Below are 21,155 nucleotides of genomic sequence, written 5' to 3' on the forward strand. Positions count from 1 at the left end.
TTACGTCTTCTCACCATTCACCACGTATTATTGAACAACCGCCAAACTCGGATAAGGGTATAGTTATAAATAATTGCCAAAATTTTACAATTAAGTATTATAAATAAATGTTTAATTTAAATTGTTCTCGAATTTTGTTAAATAAATAAAAGTTACTTGTTATACTTTTTAATTTTATAAATGAAAATAATCGTAGAAAAAGTATAGTACACAACTTGAGTTGTAAGCTTATTACATGCTTGTAAAATTACTGCGCTCGCCACTACGCGGCTCGCGCTCAACTTTTTTACTCCCATGTAATAACGTTCTTACAACTCTCGTTATGTAATATACTATTCAGCATTAGTTATTAAACTGTTAATTTTATTTCGTACTTTATGACCGCGAATTATAAAATATAAAAAATATTATCGCTCAAAGTGAAAAAGAGTAGTGCATAATAAATTACCACTCAATAAAACTACTTACAACTTGAGTTGTAAGCTTATTACATGCTTGTAAAATTACTGCGCTCGCCACTACGCGGCTCGCGCTCAACTTTTTTACTCCCATGTAATCACGTTCTTACAACTCTCGTTATGTAATATACTATTCAGCATTAGTTATTAAACTGTTAATTTTATTTCGTACTTATGACCAGCGAATTATAAAATATAAAAAATATTATCGCTCAAAGTGAAAAAGAGTAGTGCATAATAAATTACCACTCAATAAAACTACTCATTCTTCAATCCATTAGTATCAGCTGCTTCCGATCACTCGCTCCGGCCGATCCATTTATCATTACCACCTTTAACAAAAACATTTTTCATGTATGTACACTTCACTTGAAATTAGTAGCGAACAAACCAATTAGAACGGGTTGGAGGAACAAAAGCCAGTTCACAGGTCTATTCATATTTTACCATTAGTCAATTCATTGTGGAATCAACTCGGAAAAAAGTTAATGCCAATACCACGACATTGGGTGATTTATTATGGCATCCAAAAAACGTATTGGGGAGCATTTATCCATTTCCTGTGTATGGAGTTCTTTTACTTCTCACGGAGTTTATTCGGGTTGATTTTTTAGCTTCGACGCCTTTACTGTATCTAAAATGGTGGAAAATAGGTTTAGAGGGTCTTAGAAGGATATTTTGATATATAGGTATTTTTGTCGTGTCGCCCTTTTATAAACTCTATAAAACTCCAAAATAATCTTATATTGCTCTTATAATAAATGGTCTACGCACGTGTCTGTCGATTTATCGATTACGGTTTATGTTTTTTAAGTTAATAAATCAAATTTTGTATATTGAAATTTAAACAATATGTTAATTTAGTATGATTAAAATATAACAAGAGAATATACAGAGTGAATTTAAAGTATAGGACGCCTCAATGATCTCGGAAATGGCTTGTACTTTTTATATAAATCTTAATTTATGAGACTTATTATATTATGAGAGTATTATTTTTTATCTTATGGTACTATTTACATTGTTGTCACATTTTCCGTTTTTCTAAAAATATTCACTTTATTAATTCAAATAGAAAAATTTATTTATTTTTTCTTTTTTTGAAATTTAAAAAAAAAAAAAAATTGTGGATAATTTTCCATAGATAATTTATCAAGAAGCGTATCAGTAGCGGATAATTTATTTTTTTGTAGCGTATGGCATATTAAGAACACATAACTAAAAGCAAAATTTTTGTAAAAAAGAAAACGTTAAATGGAGTATTCTTCTTCTTCTAGTTCCATGACCGTTATCGATCGTTGGATATCATGTTGGCTACCATATTCGCTATCGTGACTTTATTGACAGCATGTCTAAATAACGATGTAGTTGATTTTCCATACCATTGCCTTAGATTTTTCAGCCATGATGTTCTTCTTCTACCAGGACCACGATAACCTTGGATCTTTCCCTGAATGATCAGATATGAAAGATCATATTTTTCAGGGTGTCTCATAATGTGACCGAAGTATTCCAGCTTGCGTTTCTTTATTATATTGACCAGTTGTGTTGTTTGGTTCAGCCGTCTAAGGACCTCCTCATTTCTAACTCTGTCGACCCAGCTTATTTTTAGTAGTCGTCTGTATACCCACATCTCAAAGGCTGTCAAGCGTCTAAGGATAGCCTCAGTTAGAGTCCACGCTTCCACTCCATACAGCAGGACAGGAAAGATGTAGCAAGATGTCATTCGAACTCTAAGGTCAATGCTAAGATCGTGACTGCAAAGTACGTTTCTCATTTTTACAAAGGCAGCTCGGGCTTGTTTTATTCGGCTTTTAATTTCTGCAGTTGTATATATACAGCCTTGTCTCACTCCTCTTTTTATATCTATTTCACCCGACAGTTCTTGTTCAACCTTTATTTTTGCCACTAGATGCTAGTATAGATTTGTAATTATTCGTAGATCTTTATCGTCCAATCCAGCTATTTCCAATATTTCTAGCATTTTATTATGTCGGACTTTGTCAAAAGCCTTTTCAAAATCGATTGCACAAATGTACACATTTTGATTTATATCTCTGTACTAGCACCTGTATACTAAACAAGGAGTATTACAAATGGAGTAATACAAACGAAAAACTTATATATCAATGTAATCCAAAACAATTTCGGTCTCATTCAGGAATGCCATCTTCTTAGATTTTCCTGCTGTTCTCTTAATTTATTACCCCACTTTACATCTGTTTACTTATTTTGTTTGAATTCCTTTTTGCTTTTGTTTAGTTTCTGATAAAATTTTCTCGTCTCTACTAGCTTACTTAGATCTTGTAGTTCTTGAAGTTCTTTGTTTATAGTTTCTCTCTCCTTTCTGCGTTGGATTTTCTTCTCTTCCTTGCGTAGTTATTTATATTCCTCCTCTGCATGTCGGGTTCGATATCCCTATTGCATCATTAAATATGCTCTATTTTTTCTCTCTATTATAACCTGATATTCTTCGTCAAAACACTTATTCGTTCTTGTTCTTCTTTGTTTACCTTTCATGCCTAGTAATTCTTCAGCTGTTTTTTTCATGATATTTCTGCACCATTCACACTCTTAATTTATGTTTACATGTTTTAGTTTGTTTTCTAGGTTGACGTTTATATTTTGTTTATATTCTTTCTTTTTGTTTGTATTTTTTCAGTCCTTCTTTATTGTATCGTTCATGTTTAGAACCTATTTCCTTTTTTAAATGTTTAAAATTCTGGCCCTTACCCTACTTTCGATCCAGTAGTGATCAGAATCCGGATTTGCTCCTCTTCTGGTGAGAACGCTTATCATAGTGCATTGGTGTCTTAGGTCTACAATAGAATGATCTATCATATTTACTGTAAGTCCGTCTGGTGATTTCCAGGTGCCTTTGTGTATGTGTATATCTTTTCGAGCGAAGTTAAAATTATACCATCGATTCCAAAAAAACTACTATGAAAATGAACTCAGTTTTGAAATTAGAGCATTAAAAATATTTAAAATTCGTTATTTCTTAAGCAGCAATTTTTTTTTATTTTGTTGGGCTGTGTTATCATTTCTTTTCCATACCATGTAAGTTAAACGTTTACTTTGTATTCCAGTTCTTCCTTTGATGGAATTTTTATTTTTTTATTAACGCTTATAAAATGAAAGTATTTACTTCGTTGTGTAGTTGCGGCAATCTGCTGATTCAGCTGTTGATTCATCTGTTGTGTTGTTATTTTGCTGTTTTTCGAACATATTTCGACGTAAAGTCAGAACATTGATTAATGCCGTTATTAAATAGACTTCCCGGTTATTTGACACTCAAGAAATTTAATTTTTCTTAGACATAAACTTCGAATCTCGATAATTGAAGTTTTGTTCTGTTTATTGCCATAAACGCATTACATAGAAATAATTGCGGGGAGTATTGTATTTGTAAAAATATGATTCATGTCATGCATGACTCAATATATAACTTCTTGCAGATAAACACACTTTCTTTTTTTTTTTTAAAGACAATATGTACATACAAACCAAATAAGCATCTGCGGTTGCTAGCACTCTTTCTATTGACATACTAAACAATTGAATATCATTCTGAAATCTTACATCTTTAGGTATATAGTAGACTTCCGCACATACGCTGTCTACACATTATTAATATGAATAAGAACTTATTTTATAAACTAGATTTATTGTGTTATTTTTATTATTATAAGCAGAAATATATTGTTAAAATGTAAAGTAACCAGCAACGAAACAACTTTTCTTACGCGCGGCCAACGATCGAAATAAAAATTTCCGATAATGCATGATAAACACGTGATTTCGGCTACTTTTGACCACTTAAGACGCGTGATTTGTGATTTATAGTTTCATATAATATTTTCCAGACTATAGCACTTTGTCATTTTCTCTTACAAGCGCGCGAATTTTAGTAGCTGTTGCTAACGGGCGTTTTATTTTAATTATGGTTTTATTTGTGTTCGGCACTTTGGTTGAGTATTTTGTCAAACGATTGTCTACGATTGTAGACAACGTGTTCACTGACGTTACGACGTCTGGCTATATTACAAATATTTGATTCTATTGTTTTCAAAAGTCAAGGTAACTTTTATTTATTGCCATTCGGTACATTTGTAATAACTGTGTTATATTTTAGATAATACTTTGTCTGATAATGAAAGAAGACGGGTGGAATGAAGCAGCGACCTGAAAGATTGGTTTCGATGGTTTGAGGAGATATCAAGTGGGAAAGAGAAAGACTGTGATGATGAGTACAAAGATGATGTCGATGTGGATGTGAATTTTGTTGAAAGTAGTGATCACGAAACAGAATCTGAATTAGAAACATCGGAGCAAGAAGAATTGGCTCAAGATAAAGGAACGTCGGACGATTCTGATAAAGTACGTCCTTCAAATTTTTACATTAGAAAAGACAGTAACAAAATGAAAAAAGCTTAGATCCAATTTACAAGTTCGTGTCCGTTCTTATAATATCATCAAATTTATGGCTCGTGCAAAATAAAACGCACGCAATTTTAAAACTGAAATTGATTCCTGAAGTTATTTTTGGATGATAATCGTCTGAACAAATATTTTTATTTAAAAGATCCGTCTCCATTACCATAGAAATCAAGATTGCAGACAAACTAATGAAACTGAAATTCGTGCTTGTATTGGGATATTGTTCTTGATTATTACTCTTAGAAGTTCCAGAAAAAATTTACATAAAATATGGGATAACTCCAAGGATAAGGATCCGGAGTTAAGTCATGCTGCTTGGCAATTAGCGAGAAAAGGTTTAAATTTCTTAATGTCTACGGTTCGATGATGTGGAGACAAGAAGATAGCGAAGAAAAATTGATAAACGTGCACCAATTAGAGAATTTCTGTAAATATTTTTGGTGAATCTTCAAAATAACTTCATTGCTAGTGAGTTTCTTATAGTAGATAAACAACTATTAGCATTAAGAGGACGTTGTGCATTTAAGCAGTACATCCCAATGAAGCCAGCCAAATATGGCATTTAAAAATTTGCTCCGGTAGACACAAAAAGTTTTACACATTCAATTGGGAAACTTATGTAAGATTTCAGTCATAAGGACCGTACAAACTTGTAAATACCAGTAACGAAATAACTCTTTAGTTGGTGGAGCTCGTCGCAGGTCCCAGTCGTAATTATTACGGCAGATAACTGATTTAGCGGTTTATCATTGGCCAACAGTTTCATTATTATCTGGCTCGATCATAGTCTGGGGATCCTGGCCTGCATCTAAGATTCGTCGCCATTCTGTTTGGTTTCTGGCAACGTGTTGCCATCTTCTGATCTCTAGTATCCTTAAGTCGGTCTTAACTCCATCTAACCACCTAATTCGCCTACAGTCTCAGCTTCTTCTTCCTAAAGGTGTTCCTGTGCTTATCTTTTTAGCAACCGTATTGTCAGGTATTCTTATTATGTGTCCAGCCCATCTAAGTATCTTTACGACATCTGGTTCATTAAAGAGTTGGTATAATTTGAAATTACATCTTTTGCGCCACTGCCTTGATCGTGTACAGCTCCAAATATTTTACGGAGTATCTTACGCTCGAATATTCCTAGAAGTCCTTCATCCTTCTGGGTTAGAGTTCATGTTTTCACACCGTATGTGAGAACCTGCCTCAGCAGTGTTTTGTATATAATAATTTTAGTTTTTTTTGTGGAATTGTTTTTAAATTCCAAAATCTGCTCTATTTGTGAAGTTTATTCGTCTTTTAATTTCTTTTCTTGTTTTGTTGTTAGTAGTCACTAGCGAGCCAAGGTATGCGATCCTGTCAAGATGTTCAAGATGTTTTTAATTCTAGGAAATTTGGCTCAACATCTCGTTTGTTACGCCCTATTTTATCAATGTCATCAACGTATGCTAAGATTTGTATCGATCTATTGTAAATAGTACCGCCGTCCCTAATTCGTCTATCTTGGACTGCCTTTTTCTAGTCTATCATTTATCTCAAAGGACCGAGAATTTTCTTCCTATATCCAAACGCTGGATTTTAAGTTAGACATTGTCATTGTCGTTAATCGGATAAGTTTTTCGGGTATACCAAACTCACGCATTGATTGGTATAGTACTGTTCTCTTATGCGACATTGTCGTATGCGCCCTTGAGGTCGATGAATAGGTGATGGGTTTCAATATTAAATTCTATTGTTTTCTCGAGGATCTGTCTTATTAAAAGAATCTGGCCAATTGTCGATTTTTCTGGAGTAAATCCGGCCTGGTGTTTTCCAACTATGCCAATTGTGTAAACTTGTAGCCTTTGCTAGTAAATATTTGCTAGTATTTTGTAAGCAGTTGTTAACAGAATTAAATCTCTGTAGTTGTCATACTGAAGCTGATCGCCTTTTTTATGTAACGGCCATATTACGCCTTGAGACCATTCACAGGGCTTGATCTCATTTTGACAGATAAGAAGTAAAAGTTTATGCAGTGCTTGAAGCAGGGCGTCGCCACCATTCTTTTAGAGCTCACTATAAATTTGATCAGTTCCTTGTGCTTTATTATTTTTAAGCTTTTTAATGGCTTAGACAACTTCATCAGTGGTAGGAGCTCTTTCATTTGGCTTAATAGATTCCAATCATTTTGATCTGCTACGGTGTTATCTGCTATTTCGATATAATGGCCGTTAAATTTTGCGTTGAAAAATTTAACCCACCGGTTCAAGATTGAGGTCGTATCACTTAGCATATTTTCTTTTTCATCCTTACAGCTCCCTATTTTTGGCTTAAACTCTTTACTCATTTTGTTTATATTTCTATAGAACTTTCGAGTTTCGTTTTGATTATTTAGCCATTCTATGTTAACTCTTTTTCTTCAAATTGCCTTTTTTTCTACTATGTAGTCTGTAATCAAGTGGGTGAATTGCTTAAAAAAGTAAATGTAAGACGACAGCATCATATAATCTTCGCTTGTCCACTGCTGGATATAAATATATCTCTCTCATATATTTCCAACTGTTTTAATCTTATGCCTGATCTGATCGTCAGTACAACGTGTTGGTGGCCTACCTCTGCTTCGGTAGGCATTATCTCTTGATCTCTATTCCAGTATAAGCTTTGTCCATCTGTTACCATTGCAGCCACGTGACCTGCACAGCTTCTTTTTAGTGTTGCTGTTTCCTCTACAGCATCAGCCACTCCTGATCTTTGTCGTAGCTAGCGGTTTGGGATCTTGTGTCAAAGTGAAACGTCCAAAATACCACGTTCCATGGCACTTTAAGCCACACGGATCTTTTTCACCGTTCTCCTTGTTATTATCAACGTTTTCACTTTGTAAGTCAACACTGATTAAAGGTTTTTCTTTTAAAACATCTTGTTATGTCGGACGATTTGAACATGTGGTTCGTCTTGTCGAAGTCTGCCCGTCAGTCTTATACAATGTAGAAGATTAACAGTTTGGTTATCTTTTCTTGTGCGAATACACTGCATTACCGAGTCTATGGATGATTACCTGGTCTATATTCCTACGCATATATTTATCTTCGCTAACTACAAGATCACCGCATTACAAAGAGTAGGATTGGATGAGAAGGACATTCGGATCATCATGAATTTATACTGGAACCAGCGTGCTCAAGTCAAGGTCGAAGACCAGCTGACCGACCAAGTGAAGATCATGCGAGGAGTAAGGCAAGGATGTGTGCTATCGCCGACTCTTTTCAATATATACTCTGAGGAGATTTTTACTGAAGCCCTCACAAACCTAGACATGGGAATCCGAGTGAACGGTGAATACATCAATAATATCCGCTACGCCGATGACACTGTGTTACTAGCAACCAGCCTAAACGATCTGCAGGCCTTACTAGACCGAGTGCAAACTGTGAGCGTAACGTACGGACTGAACCTTAATATTAAGAAAACTAAATTCATGGTTGTCAGCCGTACAAATTGAGATCCCGGGACACTAATGGCAGGTAGCGAAGAGATTCAGAGAGTCGACAGATTCACTTACCTCGGAACTACCCTCAACTTACAATGGGATTACGCTCAAGAGATTAGATCCAGAATTGAAATGGCACGGTCTACATTTATTAAGTTGAGATCCTTGCTGTGCTGCAGTGATCTCAGTTTGGGAACCAAGATGCGGATAGTGTGGTGCTACGTTCTTCCAGTGTTATTATATGGAGTTGAAGCCTGGACACTGACGCAAGCCACTGAAAAACGAATCGAAGTCTTCGAGATGTGGATATACAGAAGGATACTAAAAATATCTTATGTGGACCATGTCACCAACGTTGAGGTCCTACAGCGCACGACAAAAGAAAAAGAAGTGCTTAATTTAATTAAACAACGTAAGCTTGAGTACCTCGGCCACGTGATGCGGAACGTAGAAAAATATCGAATTCTTCAACTCGTTATGCAGGGTAAAGTATTTGGCAGATGAGGACCGGGACGCCGTCGTATCTCGTGGTTGAAAAATCTCCGACCATGGTTTGGGATGACCTCAGCGGAGCTGTTTCGCAGAGCAGTCAACAAAACCATGATAGCCTTGATGATCGCCAACATCCGGACCGGATAAGGCACTGAAGAAGAAGAAGAAGAACTACAAGATATCATGATCTGGGTTTAAGATATATTTATTTTCAATCCCACTTTTAGCGAGGAAAGATAGAGATGATTTAAAAGTTCTTTGACGTCATCTATCCTATCAGCTATTAGCACAATATCATCTGCACTTACACTTTTCTCCATTTATGTTTATGCCCTTGTCGGTCAGTTTTGCTTTTTTACATATATTTTCCAAAAGCACAGTAAATCGTTTCGGTGATATGGTATGGCTGGCGTACTCCACGTTGGATCGACAATTTCTGAATTTAACGAATACCCACTGTTGCGTTTTAGTATATGTGTTTAATTATATTTATATACTGATAGTTATTTCGGTATTCTGCTAAGGCTTGCAACATTTTTTGTTGATTGATGGTGTCAAAGGTCTTTTAATAATCATGAAATATTAAAGCTAGTAATTTATTATATTCAGTACATTTTGCTATAAGATTTTATATTACCAATAATAAGTGATCGTTTGTTCCGTAGCCTTTTTTAAACCCGCCTGTTCTATGGGCTGATAAAATTCGCATTTTTTTTTATCGTTTCGAAATTATTTGTATAAATAGTTTATAAATATGGGAAAGAAGACCTATGAATCTTTAATGTTTGAGGTCACTACGTCTGAAATCAATCCCATTTTTTGTACTTTGGTTCGGAATTTTCCATATCCACTTTCGTTGGATTTTCTTTTTAAAGAATAAGTTTAACACATAGAAATTCTCCACTTTCACGCCCATTATGTCTGTGATGCCAAACATTTTACTGACATATTTTTCTTTTATGAACAACAGCATAAACATATTTTAGCAGCTGTTTTGTTTTATATTTGAGTTTCGATGAAGTGTTAATTATTCTATAGCGCCTACACTGCAAATCATTTCCTTTTTGGCCATAACTTTGAAGCATGTCTTGCTTATTTTCGCAGATAATGCATATTTTTTCTCATGCAACAAATTTATTATCGCCCTATTGCTGTTTCATCATTTGGAATTACCATTTTGATATAATACAGCAATTGTGAGTCTTTCTAATTTGTTCTTTTTAGTATTGATGTAATATATACTTTAATTGATCTGTATTTATAAGAACTTAAAACTATCAAATTTCAAAACGCAATAATATTTCAAAGTAAGTTTAAGAAAATAATGTTTTAAATGAAACAATTTTACAACTCTGGCATACCATTTACAAAAAGCAATTCACATTAATTCCTTGGTCCATATTTATGAGAACACATAACATAAATCTACCATAATGTCTTTGTTTGCTTTATCTTACAATAGAAGTAAGTAACCGAAGTGTCAATATGCGGTAAATATTTCTATCAAAAACTGAATAAAAAATAATCACTTTTCCATCTCCAAATGAATTGGCCGCGGAAATAACATAGAAACTGTTTTTGTAATAATGATGAATGACTGTTTCAAAACAACGATCGATTTTTCACGGCGTAGTATCGAAACGTGATTCAGGATAAAATGTGGTATTATTAAGTGCTAATCGCGAGAATAAAATTAATGGTAACCGTGGAATCTCTGTAGAATTCAGAATAAGTAATTGATATAAATTTCAAGTCTTCCTTTTGTTCTTAATTAGGAATGAAAATTTGTTAATATATAAATTTCTCAGATTCAAGTTGGGCACAGTGAATTTATTGACAAGCTTAAACGAGGCTACATTGCTCGCATTTAACCTTTTGGTTACTGATTTCACTGTGGCGAAATAAAAGTTTAACTCTTTAATTGATAGTGTTTCTTTAAAGATACATTATCAAGATATATTAAGTAAAATTATAGATATAGTGCCAACATTCTATTGGAACCAAAGTGCCATAGTTTAAATTGATGGGCAACACTCAGAAGAAATGAAGATCTGTAGAGGAGTTAGACAAGGATGTGTCTTATCGCCACTTTTGTTTAACTTATATTCTGATGAAATTTTTTAAAACACACTCAATAATCAAAGCGGGAGTTACCGTTAACGGAAAATTAATTAACAACTTACGATATGCAGACAACACTGTGATCGTAGCAACGAGTATAGAAGATCTACAACATCTGATCGAAAGCTTAAGTATGAATAGTGCTGAGATGGGAATTACTATAAACGCTAAAAAACGAAGTACATGCTAATTACAAAAAGACCACAAAATATACATCACCTATTGACAATCAATGGTAACGTGATAGAACAAGTAGAAAATTATCAGTACTTGGGAACTTTGATCAATGAAACCAATAATCATACTGCAGAAACAAACAGACTAATAGAGATTGCCAGATCAGCATTTATACAAATGACGCCACTCCTAACGTGCAAAAATCTAAATTTGGAGATCAGACTACGTACCATTCGCTGTTATATATTTTTAATATTATTATATTATGGAGCTGAGACTTGGACATTAAAAAAATGCAATTTAAAAAGAATCGAGGCTTTCGAATTCTGGTTATACCGCAGAGTATTAAAAATATCATGGACTGATAGAATTACAAATAAAGAAGTACTGGAGAGGGTTGGTAAAGAAACAGAACTAATCACCTCTATACAAACCTGAAAACTGAAATACCTAAGCCACGTGATGAGAGGACCAAAATATGAAATTTTGAGACTCATAATACAGGGAAAGATTTAAGGAAGAAGATCTGTTAACCGAAGGCAGAACTCATAGTTGAAGAATCTACGTCATTGATATCAATATAAAAATAGCCATTATGATTGCAAACCTCCGTAGGGAGACGGCACTCTAAGAAGAAGAAAGATACATATCAATAAAACATTTGTATTAACGTATTTTCTTCAAAATTATGCCAGTCTTTGGTAATGTATCTTTAAATACATTGTTCGTTTATAACTCGTTGCGAGTCGCCATTTATAGGGTCTATTACAAACTTTCTACAGGTGACGTAAATCTAGCACGTTGCAATTTTTAGGTTAGTGAACTAACGGATCACATATAAACAGTGTTTATTGAAAAGTTTTTAGAGATTTTATGCTGATACCTATATATATTGTTAAAGGTAGGTCTACTGAGACATAAAATTAAGTTGTTTGTTCCATATATTCTATAATTTTTGTATGAAGTCACTTTTAAAACTATGTATCTTTAGATACACATTACCGGGTTTTCACTTATAACCAACGGATTTTAGTGGTATCTTAAAAGATACGTTGCGTAACAATGTGGTATAAATAAATTGATAAATTAACTTGTTATTTTTGTTTTCAGATGGCAAGTCGCGTATTAGGAACTTATTCCAAACGAAGAATGAATAGAATCGCAATGTTACCACTAATAGACTCTGACGATTCCAATATTTCAGATATAGAGGATGTTTTGAAAAAAAAAGTTATAACCAAAATATATGGACATTGAAATGATATTTAATAATAATAATATGTATTTAGAGTCAATTCAGAGTGAAAATGATGTTGCCACAGAATCTGTTCGAAGATCAATTTCACAATTTTTTAATATTGTTCTGAAGTTATTTTCTTGTGGCATTTTAAAGTTATTACTATTTAAATGGGAATAAGCCACAATTAACGGTTAAAGTAAGTTTATTGACGTTTTAATTTCCACTTTGGAAATAGTTCTAAAAACACAAACATTAGTAAATTTAATAATGTAAGTAATGTTACAATGTTTTTATAAAAAATATTCATCAATAATAAAATTTTTCAATATTGTAACATTGGTTAAAAATTTTTTCCACCAAGTGATTTAAATTTTGCACTTACAATGAGGTTATTTTGTTAAAAAACTTTATATTTACATAAGATAGGATAAAAGTTATTAGACAAAAATAAAGGTTATCCTTTATAGATGTTATTTAATCCATAGTTGCAAAACATTTACAGTAGAGTTTCAGTGTTATTCATATCAAGTGTCGAAAAGTAAACCAAGTATAAATTTTTTTTTTACCTAATTTACTTCGGCCACATAGCTAGAAGAGCCAATGGAGGCAGCAAGCCAATAATATTTAACGTATCACCACGCCCTGAGAAGGGCTCAAGTAATGAGGAGGAGGAGTTAGAAATATAGTTATTTGTATAGATTATATAAATAAAAACCTTGTGTTTAGTATAATGTACATCGCACTTTATTTGACAATTGTATGCAAAAAGGCAAAAACTTACCTGTTGACTAATTGTCTTTATGCTCAAAGTCAAGTTTATGCTGGGCGTTTCGCTGTAGTATACCGAATAACCCCAAGCACTTCCACACCATTCACCACCACTGCTTGGTCGATTCGATTCTCTAATTGATACGGCACCATCAGGGCATCCTCCGGACATGAAAGATTCAAAAGTTCCGACTGAAAACGACTCGAAGCTCAACTGAAATTAAATATCTGAATCAGAACGTTAAAAATAAGTATAAAATTAAATTAAATGATTAAATAGGGGTTTGGCGTAAAGTAAACTGATGAACAATGTTATCGAATACGTTTTGATTCTGGCATTTCTGAATTTCAAAAGTGTGTTCGTATACGTACGTTATAAACTATATTATGAATGAATTAATGAATCCCTATTTCCCTATGTCACGCCATAACTTGAGAACGGCTTTACCGATTTCACTCATCTTTATTTAAAGTTTTTCAATACTACGTGGAAGGTTCTTACAGAGAGAAAATGTAAGAAAATTGCATAGGAAATTAAAAAATTTTAAAAAAACTTATCGATTATTTAAATTTCGCGCTTTAAGCAAATTATTGTTTTACAGTTTTCGCGACTTAAATGTCACACTGGGTAGTGCAGTACCTCCTGGCATGTGTGGAGCCGGGGATCGATTTCCCATCGGAGAGAAATTCTCTGGCTTTTTAAATTCATTAAATTTTAATCTTTAATTTTTTTTTAATCTTATAACTGCATAATAACTGACGGTCCTTCAGTACTTTGTGCAAGACAGACTGGGCGGGGAAGTCCTCAACCTCGACACGGCGCGTCCCAATGGCTGATAGGGAACGTTACTGTAGATATGCAGTACAGGTATGAATAAGGCTTCGCCAAATAAGTACCCGCGGATCAGCGGAGGACATGACATATGTCAGCAGCTGTGTCATTATTGGCCTGTGGCTGAGGAATACAATTCCTGACAGGTGCGGTACCACAAAGTCGCAGGCGAAAATCAAATACTGATTTAATTGGCTGTGATACTGCGAACACTCACCAACCCGTCCGGCAAGCGTGGTGTTTTAATACCAAAATACCCCTCAAAACACAACATGTTAAACTTGAAACAAAATGGGACGATACCCCAGGTAGGCAGAGCTAGCAGCTCAGAATCCCATACCGGAAAACTGGTCAACCTCACGGATTCTGGGGGAGTCACAAGCTCAACAAAACGCGCCAAAATAGATACAAACAAACAAAAACAGTTACTACTAGCCACACACAACATCCAATCTATGGCTAAATATGAAAAGGTCTACGAATTAGAAGAACTATCCAATATAAAGTGGGATATTATAGAACTGTCAGAAGTGAAAAAAATAGGCGAACAATGCATGCATCTAAACTCTGGAAATCGCTTATACTATACAGAGAAAATAGACAAAACACACAGTTGAGTAGGATTTCTTGTCAAAAAGTATCTCACACCATACATTTCTACATATAAAAGCGTTTCTGATAGAGTAGCTTATAATAGACCTAGATAATAAAACCAAGGTCAAGATTATAGAAGTGTATGCTCCCAACACATCAGGCAGAGGTGGTTGAAATGTTCTACGAAGATTTGATAACAGCATTAGAAGAAAATGATGATAAATGATGATGACAGCATTAGAAGAAAATGATAACAGTATTTTCGATGGACAACGAAAAAACACCATGAAACACAAGAAAAAGTGGATGTACTTACTAGAAAATTAACAGAATTATGGTGGATTATAATTACAAGAGGACAAAGGTCAGAAGTAAATTAACATTAAAAGATGAAAATAGTTTAAGTCCAGAAGAAGTGGTAGAATATTAAGAAAACTATTAGACGAAAGCGCATTAGACAAAACTAAAAGTATTACTAAGGAAGACAATTGTACAGCTATTTTGCACATATAGATACTCTCTGAAGGATGTATAATTTCCGAATTAATAAAAACATGCAATTATTATATCCGTACTAAAACCAAAGGAAGATAAAAAAGACCAGAAAGTTACAAACCAATATCTGTATTAAAACTTCTAAGAAAAATATTGGCAGGACTGATCTACACGAAATGTAGACAAGGCTATACATTTAAGAAGTCCAATTTGGATTTAAAAGAGAAGACTGTCAAGCAGATGTGTAACTTAAGTAAAAACATACCTTCTGACCCAGATAGCATTTACAAAAGATGACTCATAAAAACTCACAGAGTATTTTTCCGGTGCTTACAAACATAATCAAGGCATATCTCCAGTTGAACTACTTTCCTACTTCTTGTAAAGTAGCCAACACAGTCACGATTCCTAAACCAGGGAAACCTGTAACCAGCATTGAATCCTACAGACCTATCTAACCACGCAGCACCCTAGGTAAATTCTATGAGAGGATCCTAAAGAAGAGACTCATAGAATTACTAGACTCACATCTTTCATCCTCAATTTCCAATTTGAATTCAGAGCTAAACACTCCGTACAAAATGTATTAATTAAAGCAGCAACCTTTATATCACAAGCATTCAATAGTAAAGGCGAGAGAAAAAAGGATCCAAGGAAAATATGTCGTCAAATATCAAAGAGTCCACCTTCACACAAATTAACTTTCAAGAAACATTTAAGAAATCAAAATAATTGCATCAGTTGCGCTCTTTATTGCAATTCAAGCAGATCCAGTTACACTAGGCCTTCGTTAGGGCGTTGATGTTGTATATAGTACCAATATGGTATTCCATGGCAGAAACTAGCTGGAAAAAGCTTATAAGCAAGACAGGGTTACAAATTCAGACAATCAAGAAAAGCTCCAGTACACACACAAAACAATTACTAATGACCAGAGATATTATCACTAAGAACAGGTTGAGTAAATTAGATAAAGAAAATCTAATCAGGGTCTAACCAGACAATTACTGAAAACAGCTAAGCAGATAACAAGATAAAGAACTGAAAATAGTACCTACAGAAAAGTCGTCCACGTATCTAGCAGCAGCAGAACCAGATAATCTAAGAGGATGCGGTTTCAAACAAAAGTTATTGCAGAAGCAAAACGATAGCCAAGAGGATCAAAAGAAAGTAGTATATATTATTTTTAAAATGTCAGATTTTATTGGTGTAATTAAGGTTTTTATTTCTATTTTATTTAGCAGATTGTTTTACTCCTTTAACAAAAACAGTAAGAAAAGTCGTATTATAGAATGGAAAAAATTAAAAGAACCTAAAACGTATCTAAATTCAGAGTTAGATTATTATCACCATACTGCATATCATAAGCTTTTAACGTATATTTTTAATTAGAAATCTGAAATGACACTTTAATTTGTGAATAAGTAAGGGCACAAATTCCATCAATATTTGGCCAGTATACCGCTATAACTTTGTGATAAATTTAAAATAACCAAAGTACCCATATTATGTCAGAATGCTCACAACATTCTAACCTTAAAATTAGTAAAGGGAAGATGATTTATGCTAGTATTATATTTTTTTTTTGTTTTTATTACAATAGTGATATATTTTGTTGTGAAAAAAGACTATATTTTAAAATGTAAAATTTCCCGTAGTTAAATATTGTATGTACGCCTGTGGAACAATATGTAACCACTTGTATTTGGGGAGTTATTATGTATTACTCCCGATGCATACGTACTTTGTGTTGGGACCCGGATTGCAGATGTAACTTCATTGCCCTCCATTCTAGTTCAGGCATGTTTATGGCTGCATTGTAAAATTACTCCATTGTACGAATCCGATATTTTATTAGATATAACAGAATGCGAGCAAGAGTCGCATGTCCGCTTAGAATAAAAATAATGAATAAAAAACTATGAACTGATAACACAAAAATATAGTAAATCTTCTAGTTACATAATTATATTTGGACCAAATTAGAGCACGGTGGAAGTTTGAAAATGAAATAGATAACTATGAAGGATAACATTTAACGCCTTATCATCTGAGAACGTGCAATGCATTTTTTTTATTCTTGGTTGGATGCCAACGACGTAAAAGTTATGCAAACGTGATTATGAGCAAAGTTATGTATTATTATTAATAGTGCAGGTAGTAAGACGATGTAGACATATCTAAAGATGATACCGGAAAAACCGGAAAAGAGTATATTTAAGTTTAAACTATTGGATTCCGTATTATACAGGTAAAATTAAAAAAAATTGTACAGACACAAAAACGCATATCAAAAATACAAAAAAGGAAAAAATGTTTTTTTTGGTGGTGAAATTTCGTTTTTGTCAGTATAGAATCTAAATTATGCCGATATTGCGATTCTTAGAAGGAATAACGAAGGAAGGTATTTAGGAGAACTTTTAAAGCAAAAACTCCGTCACTAGCGGCCTGCGTAACTTGGATATTACCAGCAGTTGAGTAAAAGTTAAATAAGATGGAAGATCGTACTAATAATTAATCAATCAATGCAGGAATCTCGAAAACGTTGCAGGGTGAGAGAAACAAATTAAGGCGAGTTGTACACGAAGATACAAAAGTGCGTAGTCAGAAACTGCGCGCCCTCACTGGAGTGTTAATAGTTGTAAGGTTAAGCTAGCTACTCTATCCGAGATACTAGTTACTTCTATTACTCTTCGTTTCTATTTCTTGTTGATTAGAAATCCAATATTGCCTATTCTGCCCGTTAATGTTCCTTGGTAGAAGAATATGTTTCCGAATGCTAATTCCAATAGCTCTTCACTTTTTCGTCTTACTTCGCTGATTTCTATGACGCCCGATTTTATATTTTTAGTTTCTTTTCCCAGTTCTACAAGTCTAGATTGATTTGATAGCAGGCGGTAGTTATATTTGGTTATATACAGCGTTGTTGTTTTGGGTCTAGGCTCTTGATTTAATTCTGTCTTTCATGTTAGGCATTGCAAGGTGTACCTGATCACGATGCCTCGCTGCGGGTTAGTAAGGGTTAGCTGGTGCGTTTCGATTATAAGGCGCCAAAACTTGCATTTCGTCCTCCTCATTCTGCTATATAACGTAATCATATATCTATATATATATATATATATATATATATATATATATATATATATATATATATATATATTATGATTGTTTATTTTGACTTTAATCTTAGTTTATTGAGCCAATAAAAAAATATATTTGTTATCAAAAGTAAAATAAAATCCTTATATTACCTGTGTTCGATGGCTTCAAAAATCTATAGTTGTCTTTTATCGGGAGAAAAAGGATAAGAATAAAAAAAATATTATATTACAAAAATTTACGTTTCCGTTTACCGTTTAAAAAGATTAACTTACAGGTAAAATGTCTTCTAATTCTAAACAAAGGTTTTTTGATAATTTTGTTTGAAACGGAAAAAGGTCACAATTTTCTATTCTTATCTACACTAAATCTTATCTTAAATTTCTATATACAATTTGTTTATATTGATATCTTAAAATTTTATTTCGATGGATTTTTTTTTATTTTTCTTTGGTTGGGAAAGAAGAAACATAACAATATATATATATATATATATATATATATATATATATATATATATATAAAGATTTGTAAATATTATAATGATTTAGAATTAAGAAGTAGTTTCGCAGAAGAGTGGACTTGTAAAGTGATTTAGTTTCTAAGAACATTTTATGTTGAAAAACATTTTGGGTTTTTATTCTGAAAAATGGCTTTGGCAGAGCTAATTATTAGCCAGACTTGTTTTTGTTTGTTGTTAAAGTCCACTAAATTTTAATTAATATTGATTGCAGAATCATAGTCAAAATTTTCTTGTTAACAGAATGTTAGTACTACATTATACCTAATATTTGTATGGATATATAAATATTGTTTTGATATATTTTTATTTTGTTTTTTATTCTTCTATTATCTTTCTGTTTTTTCTTTGTTTTTTTTTTGTTTATTTGCTTTTGTTTTGTTTTTTTTTTCTTTTGTAAGTTTAGCTTTTTTGTATTTTTTTTATATTTGTTTTGGTTTTTTGGTCTTTTTATTAACAAATTATACCTATATACTATTTACAACTTGTATTTACATATTTTAACATGCTTGTAAATGCAATAAAGAATTTTCGTATTATTTGACAATATTAAAAGATTAAGGTTTATTGGAAAACAACACTTAGAATTTATTAATTCCTTATACAGTTCGTTTTTATTATTAAATTGTAAATCACATTCTAATATAATATGTGTTACATCGTCTATTTTGCCACAAGTACAATTGGGCGTATTTGATAAGCCGATTCCATGCATGTAAGATGGCATAAGAGCATGATTTGTACTCAGCCGATTATTGGTACAAATACGGATTTGGCTGTAAACATTAAAGAAATTTGATTTAGATAATCTTCTATAAATTAAATCAAGTGGGTACACTACCCTTGATCCCTTAAAAATTAAAGTAGGGATATCAGGAAAATAGATAGGAGGAATGAATGTGTATGATTGGGAAACGAGGGAAGGAGAATAGATACTAGATGTTAAAATTGAACGAGAAAATTTCGAGCATTGTGTTTTTATCAGCCAGAACGAGCAGTCCAGTTTGAATACAGTGTGTTAAAAGATAAGTACAAGTTGTGTTGTTTTGTGGGTTAAGTTTGTGATTGCAGAATAGTGGAAGAAAGGCGTACCAAGACCAAGTCGAGAACCTCAAACTTCTTGTGTCCGAAAATATTCCAAATTCTGTAAGTAAAGAAAAGAAAAATTATATTTTTACGGGACACCCAAACGAGGCGAAAAAATTTTTGGGGTGAAAGAGTGCCCTTGTTATTTTGAAACGAGTCGGAGATTTGATTTGTGGAAAGAATCTAAACGAGTGCTGTTTTTCGTAACAGCTTTGGAAGGAGGAAGCAGAGGAACACGTGTTGGAGAATTTTAACAGCTTTGTGGGAACACAATCAGGAGAATTAATGGGTGTTTGTCGGAAGACATCGCGTATATTACATTAAAGGTCAGTCAAATTATTTGTGACATAAGAGTTGTTTTTGTACCATATATGTTTTGAAACCCATATCAACCATAGCAGTTATTAATTGGGACACAACTTTTTTATCCATAAATTCTTAGAGTTATAAATTAATTGATTTAAAGAGTAGACTTTCACAGGTAAAAATAAAATCAGTTGAAAGTAAAATTAAAATCTGATAATTGACACGGAATAAAAATTTGTTTTCTTCTGAGAAATAATAATTAGAGCAATTTTAACAATAAATTAAAAAGATTTGGTTAAAAAGGAGATAACTAAATTAAGGTTTCTTTTGTAATTAAGATTAGATAAGAAATTCTGAACGGTATAGGTTTTATATGGTATATTAAATAAATGGTATTTGAAATTTTATAAAATTTGTGTTGGTTATACTTATTCTCCTTGTCTATCCTGAAGAAAGCAAGCAACAAATAAATATTAGAAGCAACGAATTAAAGGTAAATTTTATGCAATAAAGTAGCCCTGAGAATTTTGATTTAAGCAGATTATCTACAGTATGGTGGAAATGAAAGGAATAAATTCGTTATTTCGTAAACCGGAGACTTTAAGGAAAAATCCTGAAACCCGTCGATTTTTATTTTTAAATAAGCTATTCGTAAGAATACATTTTTATTTTTGACGTCATCTATGTGAGCGTGATGACGTCATTGCTAAAATTTTTGAATAGAAAGGGGGGTATTGTAATACATCATTTGAAAGGTCTTTTAAATACCTATTCAGCTATATCAATATGTCTAAGTAATTAAAGTTTGTAATTGTTTAAAAAAATAATTAAATTTTTATTATTACAATAAATATTTATTAAGTATTATTCAATAAATACAACGAAACCTAAATTAAGTGCTCAAATTGTTTACCTTCAGCTAAAATACGATGAGAAAGGCGTGCCGCGAACTCTTCTCTAACATTCTCTAAAACTTCCGGAGTTATTTGAACAACCTCATTACGTATTCTTTCTTTCAGTTCATTAATATTTTGTGGTCTATTTTGATACACCTTACTTTTTAAATATCCCCA

General features: G+C 32.9%; 1 protein-coding gene across 1 annotated transcript in view; it reads right to left on the reverse strand.

The window, feature by feature from the left end:
• LOC140448105 (uncharacterized) overlaps positions 1-21,155 on the reverse strand; it is a 652,893-nt gene that overhangs the window by 136,970 nt on the left and 494,768 nt on the right. Inside the window, exon 4 of the mRNA XM_072541173.1 lies at positions 13,164-13,364. Coding sequence (XP_072397274.1) covers positions 13,164-13,364 — 201 coding nt within the window. The remainder of the gene's footprint in view (positions 1-13,163; positions 13,365-21,155) is intronic.

This window comes from Diabrotica undecimpunctata, chromosome 8, assembly GCF_040954645.1.
Source record: "Diabrotica undecimpunctata isolate CICGRU chromosome 8, icDiaUnde3, whole genome shotgun sequence".
In the NCBI taxonomy this organism is placed as follows: Eukaryota; Metazoa; Arthropoda; class Insecta; order Coleoptera; family Chrysomelidae; genus Diabrotica; species Diabrotica undecimpunctata.